The sequence below is a fragment of the Chlamydotis macqueenii genome, chromosome 1 (genome assembly GCF_036417535.1).
Source record: "Chlamydotis macqueenii isolate bChlMac1 chromosome 1, bChlMac1.mat, whole genome shotgun sequence".
Classification (NCBI taxonomy): domain Eukaryota; kingdom Metazoa; phylum Chordata; class Aves; order Otidiformes; family Otididae; genus Chlamydotis; species Chlamydotis macqueenii.
In genome coordinates, this window is record NC_141556.1 from 69,090,538 (window position 1) to 69,113,077 (window position 22,540).

General features: G+C 52.4%; 2 protein-coding genes across 2 annotated transcripts; both read right to left on the bottom strand.

Moving 5' to 3' along the window:
- Positions 1 to 41: 41 nt before the first annotated feature.
- TMEM121B (transmembrane protein 121B) lies at positions 42 to 5,400 on the bottom strand. Its single transcript, XM_086747175.1, is given in 5 exon segments — positions 42 to 3,407; positions 3,410 to 3,474; positions 3,476 to 4,405; positions 4,466 to 5,070; positions 5,302 to 5,400. Coding segments are annotated over 5 exon segments (1,788 nt in total). The 3' UTR covers positions 42 to 3,318.
- A 7,854-nt stretch (positions 5,401 to 13,254) lies between these two features.
- Positions 13,255 to 21,247, bottom strand: HDHD5 (haloacid dehalogenase like hydrolase domain containing 5). Its single transcript, XM_086755705.1, has 8 exons — positions 21,121 to 21,247; positions 20,776 to 20,976; positions 20,361 to 20,473; positions 19,104 to 19,197; positions 18,595 to 18,628; positions 18,036 to 18,210; positions 17,527 to 17,715; positions 13,255 to 16,947 (listed from the first exon to the last, which is right to left on the bottom strand). Exons 1-8 carry the CDS (start codon positions 21,214 to 21,216, stop codon positions 16,578 to 16,580), a joined length of 1,272 nt encoding a protein of 423 aa, XP_086611831.1. The 5' UTR covers positions 21,217 to 21,247; the 3' UTR covers positions 13,255 to 16,577.
- Positions 21,248 to 22,540: the final 1,293 nt, after the last annotated feature.

Sequence of the window (22,540 nt, forward strand, 5' to 3'; positions counted from 1 at the left end):
TAGCCCAGCAAGACTCAAAGGAGGGGGAAAAAAGAGCAAAATCAGTCACAAGTTTCTAATTTTATTTTAACAATCTTGCTTTTTAAAAAATACAACTTCTGATTAAAGTCAAGGGGATGCCAAGTGTCCACTGGCCACAGGCCTTATCTCTTACTTCACTTTCCCCTCCTGGGAGCGGTCATCTCTTTTGTCGGGACAGCAAACAGAGAGCAATAAAATACTAAATAGCTGAGTTGTCTCACAAGGCCTGTAACAGAATCCCAAGGGACGCATGTCTTAGAATGGCACAACTTTGTTTAGCAAAGTGTTACTGACCTGGACCAGTAACTTAACGTTGGCAGAACACACAGTAGGCGTGCAAGGTGCGTCGGGTGAGGTATTGGTTGCCCCACTACCTCTCCTGCAAACGCATCTATTATGCGGCAGGAGGGTTTAAATGGAAGCGAGAGCTCAATTACTAAAGAGAAGGGAATGCAAAAGGTGAAGCAGGTTTATAAACAAGACATTGAAGAGCTTTAAATGTTTCCCTGTAGTAAGTAATTGAAGTGGCAGCAGAGCTGTGCTTCTAGTTGCAAGGGGGTTTCTGTGCAGCCAACTACTACGAGAACTTTACACTCTCCAAAGAGCACATTTACTAACAACCTGGAAACCATGGCTCTACGAAGAACCACTTTTTCTACAAAGGAACTCTACACAACAGGAGCATTGTTTTGCAGGGTCATCCATCCCAGGCAACCTTTGCATCCACGAACAAACGTGAAGTGTGATTTCACTCTTAATGGTTTGAATATGCCATGGCTAGATAAATTTCAAATATGCCATTTTCTCAATAACGTCTTAAATGGAAAAAGGCACTGACTGCTGAAACAGCAACTTTGTTATGTGCTATGAAGGGGTACTGAAGTTAAGACTGGTTAATAATTCTGCTGTGATTCTTCCAGTGTCTCAACTATGCTTACGCGTCAGTGTATTAGGGGTGTTTGGTGCTGCTGTGAACTTGGCCATAGGAGCAGCAAAACATAGTTGGGGGTGAACAGCTTTTTTTTCCTTCAGTTTTGTTTTGGCAAAGTTGCTTGTCTGGGATTGGTTTGGTTTTGTTGTTTTTTTTTTTTTTCCCTTTTTTCTTCAGCTGTTTGACTGAAGCATGGAGTACTCCTAGGTGCAGGTATCATCTCATTCTCTCTTGAATAATACTGTAGTTTTTTCTGAGCTTTTACTATCTGTTTAATGCTGAAAAGGGAAGGTGCAAAGAAACAACTATCTGTACAAGCATAATATACCTGTAATTACACCTCCTTTGGCCAGGAACTTAGCATCCCCTCGACACATCTCACATCACATAGGAAAAGTTCACAGTACCAAGTTTTACAATCACAGTCACTCACAGCACCAAGATTGTCCAGACAAAAAAAGAAGTTACTGAAAAGAAAGGCCACTGGCCAAAATTCACACAATTGCCCCCGTAAAGGCTCAGGTTAAAAATAAAGCACTGGTGGGAAAGTTAAACCTAGCCTTTGCCGACTCTCCATTTGGCATGGGGAGAGCAGCAAGTCACCCATCCTAGCTGCAGCTCTGAACAGAACAGAGCTGTTGCCCCATTTTTTCTAGGGTCTTTTTCTAGCCCCTCGAAGCCCATCAGCCACCCGAGAGCTGGGGGAGAAGAGCCCCGTGGCACCCCCATTTCCACCAGTGGGAGCTGGAAGTTACCAGACTGTAAACATTTCGTCGTAGCAGTCCACTGGAGCAGGCAGTTGATCCAACTCTGTGAAAAAGGGAGGTGGGACAGAGGCTTGGTCCCGCTGGAGCCCAAGCCATGAAGGAGAGAATGGATGTGCGGTGCAGGAGAAGTCTGGGCTGCGCCTGCGGTCCTGCCGTTGGCTCTGGGTCGCAGTTGGTTGTGCTTTAGTTCCCCTTCCCATCAAGATGGCTTGAAAAAAAGGCTCGGGATAGGAAACTGGCATTTTCCCCAGTGGATGCAGCCTTGCCCAGATAACAAAATATAAGCCTGGCAGGGGCAAAAAGTCCTTCCTCTGAACATGGCCTCTCTGCTCCTGCTCCCATTTGGCTGGTTTCAGGAGAAGAGCAGGCCTTAACCCCCACCGAACATTTGTGGAGCTTAAAACTAAAGATAACTGTGTTTCTATGAGAGGTTACTAACAATTAACTTTTTCCCCCACCCACCCTTAACCACATGCACATGGAGGGACAGGGTGCTGGTGTGTGGGCTTTTGCCAACGCTCGGGACCTCCATGCTGAGAAGTGAGGTTCACTGAGCATAGGGCCCACCACGAAGCAGCGCTGACATCCTCTGCTCTGGTCTTTGAGAGAGGGGCAGTTTACAGGCTTAGCCCTGTCTCCGCCTTCTCAAACGGGGGCCAGGGGAAATCTTTCCAGCCTTCCTGGCCTATGTAAAGGGAGACCCTACGCGCTGCGTAAAAGAAAACCAACACTGATTCATAAACATGCATATTCACAGAGAAATGAGAGCCCCAGCAACTGGGTGCTGCTGTCTGAAGCAAGCAGTAGGCTGCTGCAAACCCTGTTCTCACCAGAAATAAATGTCTCGGTGGCTGCGAAGTGGGGGGTCTAAGCCCCTGGATTACATCCACACCAGATTCACGTGTTTAGCGTGTGAAGTCAACACAAGATGCAAAAGGTTGAAGCACAGAGGTAGACGTTTTCGGCTTGGAGAAAGTGGCTTGTTGGAAGGACCAGAAGGCCGGTGCGCTCCCCAGGGTTCCCCAGATGGCACGCAGAGGTGGCAGCTTTGCAAGGCCTAGCAAAACCAAGGCATGCTTCCTTTTGTCCTGCCCTCACTCCAAAGGCAGGCACCTCTCTGCTGGTTGGGCCCCTCTCACATGTCATCATGGCGGTCAGCAGGAGTTCTCAAAGGAAGGGAGAAAAGCCACCGGTCCCCGTCGTTTGGGAGGAAAAGGGAAAACTAAACCTTTACGGTGACAAAGCAAGATGATGTCCTGGCAGTGAGCGGAGGGGGGAAGAGCGGGACCCTCCAAACAGCGCGGAGGGGCAGAAGCACTAGAAGAAGTCTCATTGTGAGGGGCAGGTCCGTTCTCTGGAGACAAGCGTCAGCCTCCCGCAGGCGCTTGGCTTTGCACTGAGCTTCCCCTGATGGATTTGTCCGTGGGAAAAAAAGGGCGGAGGAGAGCGAGGGTCCCACGGAGAAGCCCGCCTCCCCTTCCCCTGCTCGGCCACGGCGGCAGGAACCTGAGCAGAAAGGCAGAGAGGCTCTGTCGGGAGCGGGCCCGGAGGCTGCAGCCAAGGGGTAAAGGGGAGTCGAGGGTGCGGGGTGGGGGTCGCTCAGCCCTGGGCGGTGACCGCCAAAGCGTTCACGTATCCGTGGGGGCCCACGTCGGCGTCGGAGAGCCCGTGGGCCAGCGGGGCGGCGGGGAGGGGGGCGGCGGAGGCGGCGGGGCCGTACTTGGAGGTCGGCGGGGCGGCGGGGCGGAGGAGGCAGCAGGTCTCCAGCGCCTCCAGGCCGCGGCAGGCGAGGAAGAAGAGGTTCTTCAGCATGAAGAGGGAGAGCGGCTGCTGGTAGCGGAGGAGCAGGAGGCAGCGGAGGGCCAGGAGCGGGGCGTCCAGCAGCCCGGCGGGCAGCAGGAGGTGGAGGGCGAGGCGGGCGGCGCCGGGGGGGCGGGCAGCGCTGAGCTCGTAGAGCCAGAGCACCGGCGAGGCCAGGCAGAGGAAGTAGACGGCGATGAGGAGGTAACGCAGCGGGGCGGGCAGAGGGACCGACCGGCCGGGTTGCAGCACCAGCTCCAGGAGGGAGAAGCTGTCGAGGAGGTCGAGGCAGGTGGCGAGGAAGGCGGCGGCGGCGCGGTGCTGTGGCGGCGGCTGCGGCGGCAGGAGCAGCTGCCCGGCGCCCTCGGTGCCGATGGCTCGCAGCAGGCAGTAGAGCAGCGGGGCGGAGAGCGCCAGGGTGACGCGGAAGCCGGTGGTGCCCAGCGGCAGCCGCAGCTCGATCAGCTCCAGGATGGAGGTGCCCAGGATCAGCGCCGCCTTGGGCGTGAAGGCGATGGAGTAGATGAGCCAGGCGAGGTGCGCGTAGGCGAAGTCTCCCCCGCGGGGGGGGCCGCCGGCCCCGCGACCCCCGGCCCCTCGGCCGCCGGGGGGGCCGTGCAGCAGCAGCGGGTGAGGCGGCGGCGGCCCGGGGGGCGGCGGGGGCCGCTCCCGGCGGCGCGCCCGGCTGTTGCGGCAGAAGAAGATGCCCCAGCCGGCCGCCAGCACCAGGTCGGTGGCGATCCAGCTGCACCAGTACAGGTCGGTGACGGCGATCAGGTAGAGGTCCAGCAGCGCGCCCTGCCCCAGCAGCAGCACCAGGGACAGCGCCTGGAAGCCCCAGCGCCGCCCCCCCGCCGCCGCCGCCACCGCCCCCCCGCCCGGCCCCAGCATCGCCCCCGCCACCGCCCCCCCGCCGCCCCCCGCCGCCGCCGCCGCCGCCCCGTACAGCTCCGCCGCCGTCATGCTGCGGCCCGGGCTCCCGCTGCTGCTGCTGCTGCCGCCGCCGCCGCTGCTGCTGCTGCTGCTGCTGGGGAGCGGCGAGGCGGCGGCGGGCAGCGGGGCGGCGGGCGGCGGCACCAGGGGCTTGCTGATGCTGATGCTGTCCTCCTCCTCCTCTTCCTCCTCTTCCTCCTCCTCGGTGCTGCTGCGGGGGCTGCGGGGGCGGCGGGCCCGAGCCGAGCCCGAGCTGGACCCCGAGCCCCGCCGGCTGCCGCCGCTGCTGGAGCCCCCCGGGAAGAGGGGCTGCCGGTCGGCGGCGTGCGGCAGCGGCGGCGGCGGCGGCGGCTGGAAGGAGCCCGAGGAGGAGGAGACCGAGCGCTGGTTGGAGGCAGCGCGGTGCATGGTCCTCCCCGGCCCCCGAGCCGGCGCGCCGGGCCCGACGGCCGCGCCGCGGCCCCCGGCCCGCCCCTGGCCCGCCCCTCGCACCCCCGCGCCGCCGCACCGGTACCGGCAGCGGCGGCGACAGCGGTGCGGAGAGCCCGAGCGGCGGGGGAAGCCGGGGGCGGTGCCGAGCCGCAGCCGCAGCAGCTGCCGGGGCCGGGGCGGGCGTCTCTGCTGGCGGCGGGGGGAGGGGGGCTGGGGCTGGGGGAGGGGAGGAGGGGAGGGGGAGGAAGGCCCCCTCATCCCCGGGGTTGCGATGGAGCCAGATCGCGGGGAGCACGGCCGGGCTGCCGCCTGCCCCCTACTCCCAGACCCCCTTGAATGGAGCCGGCTGGGCCTGGGCCTGTTGCCCACGGACACGCCACAGCCCCCCAGGTACCCACTCCGGAAAATCAGAAGTACTTCGGCCTCCCCCGATCTCTCTAGGCTGAACTTGATGAGGACCAGCGAGGGCCAGCGGCCTGGCACAGAGCCTACAGCATAAGTCTTGTGGCTCCTCATCTGTGGTGCTGGGCATTTGGCTGCCCCCACTTTGGGTCTGTTGTAAAGGAATTGTACGTCCCAGTAAGTGGCTTTTGGCTTTTACCCCGCTGGTTTCCTGAGTTGAGCCAAGCCACATACTGAGGGCTCTGCCCAGTTTGCCGTGATGGGACAGTGGCTTTAAATTCAGTAGAAGTTCCTACTTCTACTGAAAGCACCGGTCAGGGCCTTTATGAACCTGCTAATTATGGCCTCAAAGTGAGCCAGGCTGGCTGGGTCTATCACACGAATGGCTTGGCACACCATGCTTCAGAGTGGCTTGGTGCTCGGCATCACATGTCCCCCCTTCCTACCTGTGTCCACCGGTGATGAGCCAGCACACTGGGTAAGCTGTGCCCACAACCGCCTGTAGTAGCCACACTTCATGATAAAAATCCAGAATAGCTTGACTTTTGAGGGTGTTGCTAGTCAACACATGGGGCTGAGCAACACCCAGATGCTTAGTGCTGGGAAAGGACATGGAGGACAGCAGTGACAACCGTCTAGTACATCTTGGTGCAGACTCCCTGAGGAGCCCTACTCCAGTAAATGTCACTGGCTGCTCGTGACAACAAGGAGAAATCGGGCTGGGGTACCAGGAGAATTCATGTTTAAACCTGAAACAAAGGAATAATTGAGAAGGGGAAGGGGAGAGCTTGAGGTGGGTTGACACAAAGATGTCTTTAGACACAGCAATAATCGAGAGGAAAAGCAGGGGAAGGAGAAGAATAATCACAGCAAAAGCGCTACTGTCAGTGGAGCCTGGAGCGAGAGGCCACAGATAAATTATTTTTCTAAAAGCATGGTGAAAGCAGAAGGGGAGAAAAAGATAACTGGAGGCTATGGAAGCTTTAGTGTAATTACTTGGGCAGCACAGTACTGAAGTGGCACAACTTCTAAACGGGGGTGGCAACACGCAGGCTCCCACGCTGTTTGCTGTCCTGCTTTAAAGTCCACGCTGCCACATCTCTGCTGCCGTTACCTGCATGGCTGGGTCACAGCTAGGATGGAGGGGACACCGATTTTCTGCTACACTCACATTGTGTTTTCAATGCTAGGGTACACTTGCCAAGATTCAACCTTGCATCAGTGCTACTTGTGTTCATTGCTTTCCTCTAACTCACCTTGTCATGGCATGTAGCATCAGATGAGGCTGAACACGCACGTGCTCTCTCGCTGTCTAAGCGCCCTTTCTCCCTAATTCCAGATTTCAATTAGCAAATGAAAATACTTCATTTTGAGAAGATCAATAATTATAGCATATCATAAGAAACACGAGCATTCAAAAGAACAGTCCGGCCTGCAGGGTGGTGAATGGGCTGGTGCATACGAGCCTGGTGCCAGGATGGAGGACACGAGGCTTCACCCCGGGGCAAAACAGGCAGGACATCTATGGAGACGCTCACAGAGGGACCAAGCTGCAGGAGGCAGCACCGCTAGCCTTGTCACTGTGACAAGCGTCACTGGCATTCACATGTTTAAGATCAGGTAAGCGCAAAGTGGTCTGTCACCTTTTATTTTCCAGCAGGTGACTGCGTGGCAGCCCAAGCCTGAGGACCTCTCACAGCAGCCTCCTGATGGCCCCGTACAGTGCTGCCCACGTTTAGTCCGGGCGGCTTGTGGTGAGGCCCTTGGCCCAGGTGCCACAGCTCCAGTGTCCCCTTTGCCACACGGAGCCACTGGGCTGCCCTTCCCTGGGAGCTGCTCCCCACGATCCACATCCCATGTCAACATCTCAGAGGCTGCCTCTGCAGGGGATGCTTCCCTCCGCATTGCTGGGGTGTGGTGCTGGCCCACAGCCACCCAGCATGGGAAAACAGCAAGCTTTTGCGTGACAGAAGCAATGCAGCACTGCTCTCAGCCGAGCAGCTTAGTCGGAGGTCATTCAAGATGCAAGACGACAGTGAGCAGCCAGCCGCCTCTCCTTTCCTTGCCGGATACGCTCCCATCATGTTTGCTTTGCTCTCCAGCCTCTCAAGGTGTGTGGACTTTGTCAGAGATGAAAGCGCCGTGCCTGGGTTCTGCCACTGAGCACTGTGAGGCTTTCTCCTTGACAGACTTGCCTGCCAAAGAAAAAACAAACCATGGCCAAAAAAAATTGCTTTACAATTTTTTGCACAACCCTACAAACACCTTGCTTAGGGCTGTGTTGCGTGGTCTTTGTTATACAGGGAGCGTGCGGCTCGGGGCCGTGGCCAAGGAGGATGCTTGTTGTCTCCGTTGCTCTTTCAGGTTCAAGCAGGGCCCAGTGCTACTTCTCTTCGATTGGTGTTGGGAGTCACCTGGTTCAGGATGGCTCAGGGTGGCAGGAAGGTTTGTGAACCTACCTACTCGATCCTGGACTTTATCTAAGGTGGGTACATTCCCTGACCCTTCTCAGGGTGAGCCGACGCTTGTGTCACTGTCATGATTAGTGTGTGGTCAGTCCTGAGGATTAGCCAGATTCCTCCTACCACATTCACCTATTCCGCCGCAAGAAATGTTTTCCACTTCTACCAGAGGACGTGGCATGAAAACCAAGCATCCATCTGGGCCGCTCAGGGCAAAGGCCCTCATGCAGAGAGGGTTGCTCCTGCCCTACCTGGGCAGCAGATGGTGACGGCTTCGCCTCGTTGGTGCTCGTGCTCCAGGTTTCCCAGCCAATGTGCTTCCCTGGGCGCCGGAGGCTGGACACGCTCGCTGAGCTGCCCTGGCACTCTTCCTGTAGGTGCTCGTGTCTCCTCTGCTTTCAGACCAGAGGCTCGTTTCACAGAGAAGCCTCATTTCACAAAGGTTTGAGTTTGTTTCTTGCCAGCCTGGCATCTGTTCCACCTGCTGGGTAAGTGCAATTGGATGGGGGTCCCTGGGCTTCGGGAGGGATGGGCTGTCACCTGCAGCTTGGCCTGCCCACCTGGGGAAACCAACGCTGATGGTGTGGCAAGCTCAGCCCAGGGGAACAGGGGAAGCAAGGCACCTGGAGGGGAGCTGGGTGCTAAGTGGACCTGCCTGGTGTAGCACGTGCTCAGCATGGCACGTGCTCCCCTCTTGTAGCCTGGGGAGCATGGTCCTGCTGGGCTGAGGTGCCTTGAGCAGGGCAAGAGGAGCCTCATAGAAATGGTTCTGCAGAGACCAAAGGATCCCTGCTGGGGCTGGGAAGGTCCCTGTGTCCAAGGTAGGGAGGTGGGAATGGAGACCTGCAGCTATAGGGCAAGGGGAGCTATAAGCAGGGATAGGGGAGCACTGGAAAGGAAGGTGGGAGCTCAAGGGCTTCCTTGGACTGAGCATGGGTACCAGCAGGGCAAACAAAACCCAGACAGGTGAGAATAAGAAAATAGCTTATTTGTGGGGAAGGAAGCAGAAATTGTGCCTGTATCTTAAAATGGGAGCGAGGGGAGAAATGTCTTCTACTTGTGAAAGCACTGAAGAGCTTTTTGTAGCACATTGTAGGATGAGATGTGACAAGCTGATACTTCCCGTGTGATCCAGTTATTTAATGCAATGTGCAGCCCTTGGAAGTGTTAGTGCTGAACCATTACTGTTAAAACATTAAAAGGCTAAACTATAAATAGCTTCCACTCTTCAGCAGCTCCAAAGCTGTGTTTCTGGCTTCTTTATGTATTTATGTGTATGCACAGATATGTGTGTATACATACATTTAAAGGCAAGCAGCAGACAACAGAGTTTTGTGAAGGAGTCATACTGAGTATCTAAAATGCTACCATTTCTAGTTTACTCTACTAGTGGAAATCAGTAGTGTGCCCTCAAAAGTACCCCTGCTGAGGGAAAGATAAAACTTTATTGAGGGCAGAACTCACAAGAAACAAAATGACTCAATTTCTTGGGGGAAGAAGGAAAAAAAAAATATATAGAGAGGCAAAAATATGCCTGAAAGAAAGACCAGAAACTAAATCCCTAATTATACCCTGCAGTAAGCTGTCAGAAACTGGCAGCAGTGGGAGGGAAGGAGGCAAAGCTGATCTCAGTGAGTTTGAGCATAATCTGCTGTAACCATACTTAAAATGTCTTTTGTGTGGGAAAGGAAGGTTCTGGGATTCTCTGACATGCGCTTTGCGCTACAGTTATCTAATCCAGTCAAACGGTTAGGGCTGAAGTTACAGGCAGGTGTAAAAGAGTTTCACCTGTCCAGCACTTAAATTCAAAGATGCCTCGGTTTGTCCGCCTCTGAATGCAGAGGCTGATCCACTATTAGGGTTTGGGGAATACAGATATTCTTCAACAGGGTGTAAAAGTGTAACAATCTATTGTAATTACATTTCAGTTCAAAGAGCTTTTGGTACCAGCATAAAATGCAAAGAGGTTTTTTTTCATGCTTGTAGCGGGGTAGGGGTTTGGAGAGCGAAGAGGACTTGGAGTTTGCTGCTGGTATTTTGTACTTATTCAGTCTTAGCACACGGCGTGTATTGGAACTGACCTTGGGGAGAAAGTGAAAGTTCTTAGTAGCTGAACTGACTGAAAGGGAAAAGCAGGTTTATTATAGTGAATTAGAGAAAAGTGCTTTCTTGATGGAACAGTTTGGTTCCTAGAGAACGTGTAGCTGCGCTGCTGGTGTGGGGGTTTAAACTGCTGCAGACTGGATCTCTAAAGGTCTTTAAGTGCATAATTTTAATCAAATTGACTGTGTGGCTGCAAAAATCCATAAAGACTTGTGCTTTTATAACTGAGGTTAGGTAGATTCGGTAAAAGAAGGGTTTGGGCATGCCCCTAAAGGGCCAAGGTCTATACCAGGGTGAGCAGGTAACTGCTTAGTTTGTGTTCAAGGCCCACCAGAATCCACAGACTAAACACTTCTCAGGGCTTACTCTGGTAGGCATTTCTCACCACGTCCACCTGGGAGCAAACTCCAACTCAAACGAGGCTCTCAGTCCCTCTTTTTCAGGTTGTTTCTTCTTCAGTGTTTCATGATGTTTAACTTGTTTAACTCCGCTTCTTATGTTGGTTAAGGGTTTCTGTGGGACTATAGCTTCCAGCTAAGGCTGTCTTCTACATGGGACGCATTAACCCTAGGCTGCCCTTTTGCTTTGACCATAGTGTAGTGATTAAAAACATTCACCTGAGAGGTTCAGGTTTTGATCTCTTTCTGCCTAACTAAACCTTGATACACCCTATCTTGGGTGAATGCTCCAACTACTGAAGTACTAGATAAAAGGAGAAGGCTGCTTAATGTTTTTTATTATTATAGAATCATAGAATGGTTAGGGTTGGAAGGGACCTTCAAAGGTCATCTAGTCCAACCCCCCTGCAAGGAGCAGGAACATCCCCAACTAGATCAGGTTGCTCAGAGCCTCATCCAGCCTGGCCTTGAACGTTTCCAGGGATGAGGCTTCCACCAGCTCTCTGGGCAACCTATTCCAGTGTTCTATAACTCTCATTGTAAAAAAATCTTTCCTAATTTCCAATCTAAATCTATCCCCCACTATTTTAAAACCATTACTCCTTGTGCTATTGCAACAGGCCCTACTAAACAGCCTCTCCCCATCTTTCTTGTAGGCCCCCTTGAGGTACTGGAAGACCGCTATCAGGTCTCCCCGGAGCCTTCTCTTCTCCAGGCTGAACAGCCCCAACTCTCTCAGCCTGTCCTCATAGGAGAGGTGCTCCAGCCCTCTGATCATCTTTGTGGCCCTCCTCTGGACCTTCTCCAACTGGTCCATGTCCTTCTTACGTTGGGGGCTCCAGAGCTGGACACAGTACTCCAGGTGGGGTCTCACCAGGGCAGAGTAGAGGGGGAGAATCACCTCCCTCGACCTGCTGGCCACACTCCTCTTGATGCAGCCCAGGATGCGGTTGGCCTTCTGGGCCGCAAGGGCACATTGCTGGCTCATGTTGAGCTTCTCGTCCACCAGCACTCCCAAATCCTTCTCCTCGGGGCTGCTCTTGATCCGTTCCCCGCCCAGCCTGTATTTGTGCCTGGGATTGCCATGACCCGGGTGCAGGACCTTGCACTTTGCCTGGTTGAACTTCATGAGGTTGGCACGGGCCCACCTCTCCAGCCTGTCAAGGTTAAAGGTCATTCTTTATTAGAGGTCAGGATGGTAGGTAATTTCTCCAGGATGTAGAATGCAATTCAATTCCTCTCTCTGCTGAGAATGGGAATCCTTCTCCAGTCCCTCCAAAACTCCTTTTACTGCTTTATCTGTTGTTCCTTTCAAGATCAAGCTCTCTGGACTCTGAATTATACTTGTTTTGCTGTCTAACATGCCTCCTGTAAGCAGTGAACTTTGTAGATGGATAACCTTCTGATGGAATACCATATGAGAACAATGCAAGTGAATTGGCTGTTTCTAGATCACTAAAGCAGATGGTTTTCCCCAATAGGATCTTTAATTTTCCATTTGCTGAAATCAGTGGAAGCTTTTGGCTCTAATCTGAAAGTTTGCCAGTTAGTATACGTCTCCTTAATTCCACTCACTTTTTTCAAAAGGTCAAACAAGATCGGTTTATTTTATGACCACAAAGTGCTTAACCAAGTAAGCTTCTGGTGGTAAGGATGGCTTTCCACGTGCCCTTAGGCTTCTTCTTCACCTGCAGTAGCAGATTAAGTTGATGGCATCTAGCTTATGGCTTCCCCACCCAGTAGACATAATCATCACAAACAACTGCTTAGGAGAGGTCACAACTAAGTGCCTACTCTGAAAGCATCTCACATGCAGGTGGCATCCCAAAACTAGTCTGGACTGTGAACAGTCAGTCAGGGCATCACAGCTTGCGATGTGTCCTTTTTTTCCCCACCCCTCTACAGAGTAGGAATGGTCAAAGTTGCACTCATCTCACCCGACTATGGCAGATGTAGAGTTTACAGGGAATTATACTGTGGTCAGTCAAAATAATTGTTGGCGGGGTATCTTTGGTGGTGGTTTCCTCAAGAAAATCTGAGGATGGCTTGATGAACAGAACAAAAGATAGAATTTGTCCTTGTAATCTTCTAGGGGAAAGATGTGAAAAAGACCAGGATAATACTCATTAAATGTTGCAAGTTAAAATTTATTTTAACTGAAAACATCTGTTGCAAGTTAAAATTTATTTCAAAGAAAACATCTTTTATTATTTTATATGCTAGATCAGAGTAGCAACTCTGGAACTGGGTTGAAATTAATAAGGAATCTAAAATAATCACAGCTTGTGATTTCTCTGTATGATACATAATCACTCTGCTACAGTGCACAAGACATAATCTGAAATATTACCCATTTATTGGAGGGAAAAAGACATAGCAGGATTAAGATTGGAAGAAAAGGGACTGTAGTGTTATATGACTCCCTGAATGTCAGGCCAGTAGTTGCATGTGCCCTGTGGGATAAAGGAATTGACCTCTGGCCACCACCATGTTATCGCATGACATAAAAGCTCTCTGCTTTGGATCCAAAACAAGGTCTATCCCTCCTCTGGTTTCTCCCCGGCTATTCTCAGTTGCCTCACCTCACTGCATACTCCATTTAGGCTTGACTAAAACCCATCCATCTGTGGAAGACGGAGTTGTTAGGACCAGGTCTTCACCATGTTGGTTGTACAGGGTGGTGCACCATATAAGTATTAAGGTATTAGATCAGCAAGTGAAGTCCCGCCTCCTGCTTGGTCCCATAATGTGCACAGAAGTATGCTTGCTCCGAATGAGAGAAACGTGGCTTCAGAAATACCACTTCTGTGTAATACATGAGACAAAGGAAAAGTTTTGTTCCAGCCACACTTGAAGCCAAATCCAGGAAGCTGCAATTCCAAAGAAAAAGGATTTCACTGAATTCTAGCAATAACAGATGTCCACAAATGAACTGCACACAAGCTAGAAGCCTGCACAGCACTCTAGCACAAAACTCATGGAACAGAGACCTGGCAAGCACTTTCATCTGTAGAAATCTTCCACAATAAAGACAGCATCCAACAGGAGCTGGAGAACCCAGATTTCCTACTCCATCCACTACGTCCATGCGATTCCTGGGCAGTGACTTGGACAAAGCATACTGTTTCAAGGAGCTGAGCAGGGGAAGAGGGAGAAAGGTCTCGGTGTTACTCAGACCAAGGGCAGCCCACCTGACTAATCAGTGCACAGACCAATAAGCAGAGCCTTTTATCCACCCTTACTTGGTGAGAATTGAGGAAAGGGTACAACATTCTTCCAGATTCCTTTTCCTCCCTTCTGTCCAATTTCAACTCGCGAGTGAAGCATTTCTTAGATTTCTTATAACTGAAGTTCCTCCTATGCATTTTTAAGACTCCCAGAGCACTGTTTCAGCACTAAAATGGTGGGGAAAAAAAAAAAACAAATCTGGAGCTAAAAGCAGATTTGAAATCTGAAGCAGATTCACATCAGTCAGCTCACCTCCACAGCTATTCCAAAGATGGAGATGCTTGGCTCGCTCTCCGTGCAAATGCAAATCCCTTCATTTCTTGAAGGAGGTGCTACCTGCTTCCTCTTGCTACCTACCTCACTCCTGGCTGAGATGTGCCGTGCATGCCGATATGAAATTACAAACTGCTTGTGATTTCTCAAAATTCTTCTACACGTTCCTTCCACAAAGCTACTGCCATCATCGGAGCAGCAGCCAGTGCACCTGGCTCCATTTGGGACAGCCGATTCAGCAGCACTATGCCCCTCAGGGAACACCGGTTCAACAGCACCTTGTCTTTGAGTAATTAGCACCACAGCCTTAACAAGTAACAAGAGCGAGCTCTGCCAAAGGTTACTGCACACACAGATGGACAGACCTTAGTATTTCAGCAGATAAGTACCTACCAAAACAAAGGTGTGGCTAGCAGTTACTGCCAGCAACCAGTTCTCTTAAGGTCTATGTAATCATGGCCTAGAAGACCATTCCCAATTAATCACATGAAAGTTAGCACCCAAGCTAGCAAATACTGCGAGGAAAGGGAGCATTCCTCTTTCTGCACTGGATGGCACCTCCGAAAAGTGAGGCTGAGGGACACTGGAGCTAGATGGGTTTTAGACCTCCAGTTTCAGGCCTTGCACACTGGGTTCACAGCACAATTGTAACTGTGGAGATGCATTGATGAAAGCTAAAGGACCTTCCCTATGTTATATGCAAAGTCCTTCCCTGTATGTACTCTTCTGGAAAACTGGAGACAAACCCTTGTCTTGTGCAAGTAGATGAAATGGTAATTTTTTTTTTTTCTCCAGTGAAAGGCAAAGGGTTCAAATCTAAGATTGTGTTCCTCACATTATAGCTGCTTTTAGAAGCAGCCAAGTGAGCCTTGTCCTGGTAAGACAAAGGAGAAGAACCCCAGCTAGTGCTAAGAGAGGAAGAGACTGCTTCCCACTATGGATTCCACAGAGGGAAATTCAACCAAAGAGGTATTTTTTTGCTCCTATTCAGAAAATAAGTTATAGAAAAAGAAGCCACGGAGAAGGACCTCTTTGCCTGAGTCACTGACAAAGCACCCCTTCAGACGCAGAGCCTGGCGTAACACAGGAACACTGCTCTGCAGTGTGACCTTCCTAGGAAGACACATCAGTATCAAGAGGATGGAGAGCTGCTGAAGCAGAATGTCAGTGCATATGGATGCTGAAGTTTGAATTAAGAACAACTCAAGTTTCTGTGCAGAACATTTTGTTTGTACCCTGTGTACCCTGCCTGGTAAAGCAGGAAGGAAGAAAGAGGAGGCAGAGCAGACATTTCTGATCTCTGTGTGATGTGAGCTGACTATAACTGGGAACACCAACTCAGTTGTGTTGGCTCCAAAGGCTTTTCATCACATATGGAGACTGATTTATGCTTCTAAAACCACAATGCTGCTCTGGAATTAAGACACTTCTTGCTAAGCCAGACTTTCACCTGGAGTTTCTCAAGCAATGCTTGCTTAGCTTCTTTGGACTGTCTAAGGAGACCCAAGTCTTGATCTTTTTCTGGAGAGCCCAAAGGAGAACAGAGGCAACAGAAGGTGCACTACATTAGGGATACGGAAATGTTTCTGGGCAGGCAAGTCCCAGCTGCTAATTCATGTTAGGGGGACACTACCTGCATGCTAAAGGAAGAGGAGGGAACAGGGATCAGACTGTATGGGCTACCCCTGAGCTGCAGATCACATGAGGGAAGAGAGAAACAAAGGAAGTAGAGGATGGACACATTTGTACTCTTAAAGATGATGACTGGGGATTTGGGGCTCAAATACCATCGTGGCTTGATGATCTCCTCTTTCAGTCCTTGCATGCAAGGAAGGAGTAAAGATGAGCTGTGACTCTTTCTGCTTGGCCCATGTTCCAAAGAGGGGCCATTCTTTGGAAGCCGTACCAGCTGGAGCAGGGGGATGTCCCTTGCAACAGTTGGGGTCAGGGCAGGTGCTGAAACAGCCTCTTGCTGCAGCACCGAGTTCTGCGAAAATACAAGTCTGGAAGTTCAGAGCCTGTCATGGTTTCCTCTGCTATTGAGAGCAGGATGCTGGCTCCCTAGTGGGATGTGAAAAGGCAGAAGTGTTCACAGAATGCTAAATAGCGGGGAGGGAATAATATAACTTTCCCCTCAGCCCTGCAGCAAGTTGCTCTGGCTACTGCAGCTTCCTTTGAGGGGCCCTGCCTCTCCATAGCTGCCGGAGGTCTGTAAAACGGGACTTTGTTTCAGACTGACAGTGATGCAGTGGCAAATCTCCAAGCAAACAGAGTCTGTTGAAGTCCATAGGCACTTATTCTTCATAAGGAGAATGTTAAGACTTAAAGCCTTCCCTTGGCACAGTGCCACCACAACACAGCTTCCGGTGTGCTCACATCACAGACTGGATGAATAGTACACTGTACGAATGGCACATTGGACGATGGTGGCTCCATGCACAGGGAAGAGCTTCGTCCTCAAAGACACTGTAAGAAGGAGGGTGGGCTTGCCTGATCTTCGCACACAAAAGGGTGAAAAAGAAAGAACTCTGACTGCTGAACAAAACTGGGATTGCTGGGACAAGCCTTTTTCCTTATACCCTGTTTCCATTATGGCTCAATTGTCAATGGTAGCAATGTACGTTCACAGTTGAAAGCCTGCTGGCACCTGTCAGGATTGCAGATGAGTATCAATAAAAACAAGGATCTTTTAGTGCCGAGACAGGAAGTTTTCTTTCATGCTGGCTAGATTAGAAGACCACCCCAGGTCTCTCCCCATTTCTCCCCTCTTCCCTTTCTAGTACATAAAATCCCTGACAGTAGATCTTTAGGCACACCTGTCTTAACCCTAGCTCCAGTCCTCCTTCTTGAAAGCAAGTTGCACAGCATCATTCACATCCTGCACTATGTAAGATGCCTCCACCAGGCTGGGGTCAAAGTAGAAGTCCCGATGGCCGTGGAACACCGCCTCTGTTGTGCACTGCTCTGCGTTACTGGGAACATCCGCGTTGTGGCGGTAGACCCCAGTGCAGACCAGAATTGACTCACAACTCTCCACTGAATTGCTGCAGTCCTTCCTCAGCTCGAGATGATCCTCAGTTTGGGGCATGGCTGCCTGCGGGCTCTTCTTCACCCCAGCCTGGACCCGGTTCTGGTGAGCTGACTTGAGGTAGTTGTTGTAGAGGTTTGCCCCATAGACATCGGACATAGGGTTATCCCTGGATAAGGTTACAGTGTGAAACAGAAATAAGAAACCAGCCTATGCATCAATTTCTCGCTCTGGTAGACTGGGATTAAGGTAGCACTGAGGGAGGAAGGGGCACAAGATACTTGCTAGCATCAAGAGAACCACCCAGACTGGGCCAGGGAGTCCACCTACTGGTGTGTCCTGTTCAGCTGTGGTGAAGGCCACATGCTTCACAAACACCTTTCAAAGGGGAAAAGGCACCCAAAGCAGTTTCAGCCATTACTGTAATGTATTCCCTACAATCCCAAAGTGTTCGAACAAACTGGGCTAATGGTACTACATCTGGGTCTTTTTAACTTTTTCTTTAATCCAGTCATGCTACATACACTGTGCATCCTACAGTAACAGCTTCCTTAGGCTGACGGGGCTCTTCAAATTATCAAAAGTGTAGGGTGCCAAAAGCTAGCAAGCCTCTGTTCCAGGATGTGAGGCTCCAGAGATGCCATGGGGATTTTGGTATTCATTTTAGAAACAGCCATTAAAAAAAAACACCGAAGAGAAGTCAGTATGCAAGTCCCTATGGAAACCAGCAGGAAAAACCGTTTCTTACCCAACTGCATAGAGGCGTCGGATGGGAGACATCCAGCCCTGTTTCTCTGCCTGCTCTTTTATCAAGTATTCGGCGTAGCGGTAGGTGACTGTGCTGGGTTTGCCAATCAGGGCCTCGTACTTCAGCTCCCGGCCTGTCACCTTCTTGTAGATGGTCTCCAAGCACAGAAGGAAAGTGCCATGGCCAAACCTGCTCCAGAAATGAGGTCATCAGCATCTTCAGTCACACCACTTAAGTAGCAAACATTCCTCAGTGAAGAGGACCATCTGCTGTAGCCAGGGTACCACCTAATTTGGACACGGTATCTACCCATAGACACCTACGCAGGCAGTGGTCTGGCTTTTGTTTCTAAAGGTTTAGTCTTTCTTTCTCATGCAGTTTTCCTGTCCCTGCTGCTAATTATGCCATACAGTCAAATTCTGATGCTAAAAAAAAATGTAGTAAGAAGAGATCATCTGCAGGAGAGATTTAAGAAATAGGCTAAAGCAAATACCACACATGCTTTTCACCTGGGCATCTTGGCTTCAGCCATCCACAGGAGATCCATGTTGCAGGCAAGGACAGGGAGATGGGGGTATGGTATATCTTGCAGCTCTGCTCCAGGGTTCCCGTTGCTCAAGAGTACATCGATAATAAGCTGCAGGCTTGTCTCCCACCTCACTGGCTCACCAAACAGAATCACCCCTGGAAGATTTCAAGAGACACTTAGAAGCTCACAGCATCCAGGTATAGGACTCACTACTAAAAGCCACCCACGAACAAAAGCACCCCTCTGCTGGGATGCCCTGGCCAATACAGCTACCATTGGAACATGGCTGCTGCCAGGGCTCCAGTCTGCATATCACTGCGCTGCGTGCACCAGTGGCCCCAGACACCGGAGTATGGCACAGAAAAGTTGGCCCTGCTCTTATCAAGAGGGCAGCGAGGCTGCCTCCTGACTGTGGCATCTGAATAAGCTGCCTGTGAATACCAATGAGCTGAGAGCACAAAGTTAGCTGCCATCCCAGCTGGCTTGCCTGACTGCTATTTCTGCTTGCTGTTCATATGTAAACACAGGCTACTGCTTACCTTCTATAGTGGGGAAGCCAGTGGTTGGAGGAGGCTGCCAGAAAAAAACGAAGGCTGGATTAGTAATGCAAAACCTAATGTCCTCTCCAAAACAAAATTAAAAATGCTTCCTTCAAACCTGCCAAGGCAGCCCCGTAAGGAGGCAGGACAAGGCCACCTGGAATCCTGAAGATTTCCTCCACCCCCCATCCCAGATTGGATTTCACAGATCTTGCATTCCTGTCTCAAAGCTGGAGATGTCAACCAAACCATCTTACCACTCACTGCAAGGAATAGCCAGGAAAGACAGGCATGAGAAAGGAGAGGGGAAAGTCACTGCCCTTCCAGCAGGAGCCAAAGTTGGAAAGAACAGAACGATGCTGGCTGCTCAGTACCAGTCACAGGCTCTCGCTAAAGAAAGTCACTAGCAGCCAGCTGCTCTGTGCCTTTGCAGCTTCCCCACCCCATGCTATGTGCTGTAAGCACCACCACACCAGACCACGCGTTTTACTGAGGCATCAGGAACTTACCAGCTCTTTTGGCCTCCGGCTCTGATCCACCATGTCTAAGAGAGGATACGCCTTCCTCAGGGCCTCTATGGTGACCACATGCTTGAACCCCAGGCTATTTCAGATCATCAAGGAAAGCTGTGGAGACTGTTTTTTTAAGTTATTTGCAAAAGCATCTACAGGATTAAGGAATGTAAGTCCCAGCAGCAGAGCAGTTATTTAACCTGGTAATGCATAACCTCATGGCTTTCAGTCCAGCTGTATGCTGTGCTTCAACCTAAAGGTGGCCCTAAAGGTTACCAAAAAAGCCCCCAAAAAACAGATTTGGGCAATTCAGTTTGTGATCAGCAATCTCTCAAATTAGCCAAAGAGCAGAGGTCGCCCCAAGACAGTGCTCTGGGAGACCTTTAAAGCCAAGGTTCTCGTATTGGTGCAGGGCAGGGGGCTGCTCAGGCTTCTTGGCTTGAAGCAGAATCAGTGAAGCTTTGGTCAGCTCAGCTGGTGAAAAGAAAATGGTCGGTGCTGATAAAACTACACATGTGAAGGATGGGTTGCATCTGCTTGCAGAACACCTTGCCCTTAGCTTGCCCTACTTGGCCCTACTGGCCTTGGGGAAACATAGAGACGGGCCAAGGTTTTGTACCAAATTAAGTACAGGGTGTGACTCTGTGTGTACAGGCTGAGATGTCGCAAACCCTGCAGGCAGTTCTTACCTCCCTGCAGATAAGGAATATGTCAGCCCTGCTATGCCCTCACTTCAGCCCGGCAACATGACTGTCATTTAGACCATGTCCCTGCGCAGGGACGCTCTGACTCCGATGATACTTGAGTTCCTTCAGTTGCTGTCAGATTCTCAGGGAAAACCTTTGCTGTGGGAGAGTTAGACGTAATCTCTATCTAATGCACTTTGCCACGAAAGAATGGGAGGAGCACAATTTCATTTCAAAAGTAAGGGAAGTCCAAAGCTGATAAAGAGTCCTCATGGTGACGTCCTGCCAACAAGAACAGTAATGATAGGAGAAGTAATCAGCGTCAGAAGCCAAACACAGACCAAGGAGAGCCAGGAGGTGACCAAGACAGAGATCAACAGCTAGTGCCTGCATTTGAGCCTCTCCATGAGGTGGCCTCCCCATAAGACGAGACTAGTGATCCTTCTGTCTCCTTGTGCTTCTACAAGCTGATGAAGCAAGCGCTGGTGGGCGGCAGGGCAGAAGCAGCAGCCTTTAGCCGGGAAGCCACCGCAGGACGCGGAGAGCACCACGAGGCAGCAAAGGATACTTTTGGGCGTTCTCCTCCACGGGCCCCTGCCCGGCCACCAGCATGCACTTCTGGTGGAACTGGCTGAAGAGTCGCAGCGGGCTGTGGGACAGGATCACCTGCTCCGGAGACACCTGCGGGAGGGAGGAGAGGCTGGCTGGGGGGATCCATGGGGAAAATTTGCCCCTCTTCCCCCTGTGGTAACGGGTCGCACCCCTAACCCCGGCTGCCACCTGCCCCTCTCCATCCCCTCAGGCCGAGGTGGGGCCGGTCACTCGGTGCTGCTGTCACCCCCAGCCCTTCACCTGTCCCGGGGTGGGCTCCCACTTCCTCCTCCTCTTCCTCCTGCTGCCCCCCTCCCAAAACCCGGACACCTGAACAGGGGACAGTGTCGGGCCGTGAAGAACCGGCCGGGGTGCGGCCCTGCCGCCCTTACCTGCAGCCCCAGCGCCTGGGAGAGCTCCCGGGCCTTGGCCGACCTCAGGCAGTTGCCGGCGTTGGTCAGGAAGACGACGGGCACCCGCAGCCGCCCGCCGCTGTCCGCCAGCCTCCGGAAGGCCTGGCGGGCGGCGGGCAGCGCCTGGCTGCCCCGCACCAGCACCCCGTCCACGTCGAAAAGGAACCCGAAGGCCGGCGGCTGCAAGGCGAGCGGAGGGGACGGTCACCCGCCGCCGGGAGCCCTCCCCTCTCCCCCCGGTCCCGGCCCGCGGCGCCCTTCCCAGCCCGCGGCAAGGACGCCTGGGCGGCGGGCCCGGCCCGGTCCCCCGGCCCCGCCGCTCACCCGGGCCCCGGCGCAGCCCCCGCGGTCGGGCGGCCCCCGCGGCCCCGCGGCGCGAAGCAGCCCCCGCCCGGCTCGCAGGCAGCCCCGCAGCGCCATGCCGAGCCGCGCCGCTCCCGCCTGGCCTTGCCCCGGCCCCGGGGCCGGCGGCGGGGCACGCCGGGGCTCGTAGTTCCCGGACTACAGCTCCCAGCGAGGCGCGGGGCCCGGCGGGGCGGGACCGGGGCGGAGGAGGAGGAGGAGGAGGTGCGGGGCCGTTTGTGGGAAGGCGGCTGTGTGCACTCTCCCTGAGCCGTTTGGGCGGGTGCTGCCCGCGGTCCCCGGGGAAGGGTGGTGCCGGCTGCAGGGGTGCTTTGGATCAGAGGGTTACAGGTTTGGGGAAAGCCGGGAGAGAGACTGAGATGGGCGAGTGGTTGCAAAAGCGGGGGTGGGGGGCAGCACCGGGGCCGGTGGGGTCGGGGGGGAGTGCTTGGCACAGTGAAGGACGTGCAGAATCACGAACGAGGAGAGATTAGGGCGAGGGGGAGGAGCGAGAGGCTTAGACCCCTCCGAAGCCATTACAGGGGGTTTATGGAAGCCATTCACGAAAGCGGAGAAGAGGAGACCCCCGGTTTCGTACGTGAAGCTGCTCCCACGCTGCGTGGCCCAGCCCTCGCGGGTACGAAGGCGTCTCCCGCACCGCACAGCCCGGTCTTGTCCACCCCAGTGCGCGTGCAGAGCATCTTCACTGCAGCTTTTTACCCCTTTTTAACCTTAGCTCAGGCTTTTCCATGCATACCCAAGTCTTGTGGTTTTTTTTTTTTTTTTTTTTTTCCGACAGATCATAAAGTTTTCTAAACTTCTGGTGATTTTTCTTGCTCTCTGACAGGGGATCCCAGGGGCTCTCTTCCTTGCGGCGTGGGACAAAAATCTTGACACTGAATTCAGCTGAGGCCCTTCCGGAGCTGAGGAAAGCGAAAGGTTCGCTTCACGCCCATGGAGATGAAACGGCGTTTGTTTGCATTCTGGTGAGGCTTAAGATGTCCAGACTCCCAGGATACGGCAGGTTTAACACGTACGCCATTAGGCATCAATTACACAAACAGTGTAGTTTGTTTTTATGCTTCCATTGCCATGAACACCAGTGTTAATTCGGTTTGGAACGAACACTTGAACACCCAGAGAGAGCCCTCTCTGCAGAGCTATTAAAGAACTGGCAGTGCCGGCTTACACATTTGTACAGAAGATCATTCCTCCTTAGGTGCCTTTGCCTTAACTGAGTTACCTGCCATTTATTTTACATAATTTCCTCAGCTTGCCAGGATCCCGTTTTATTTCTCAAAAATGTTTGCAGCTCCTCCTGCTCCAGCAAAATCTATGCTGATCTTGGAGACATTACTGAAAGTATTTAGTTCCTCACAGGACCGTGCTTCAAGCCTCCTTC

Bases quoted from the DNA above. Each gene is read 5' to 3' on its own strand.
- HDHD5 (XM_086755705.1), bottom strand. From the start codon at position 21,216: ATGGCGCTGCGGGGCTGCCTGCGAGCCGGGCGGGGGCTGCTTCGCGCC. The intron at 18,629-19,103 runs GTAAGTTCCTGA...TTTTTCTGGCAG, and splicing joins GCCGGAGGCCAAAAGAGCTG to CCTCCTCCAACCACTGGCTT. The intron at 16,948-17,526 runs GTAAGAAACGGT...AACCTTATCCAG, and splicing joins CGACGCCTCTATGCAGTTGG to GGATAACCCTATGTCCGATG.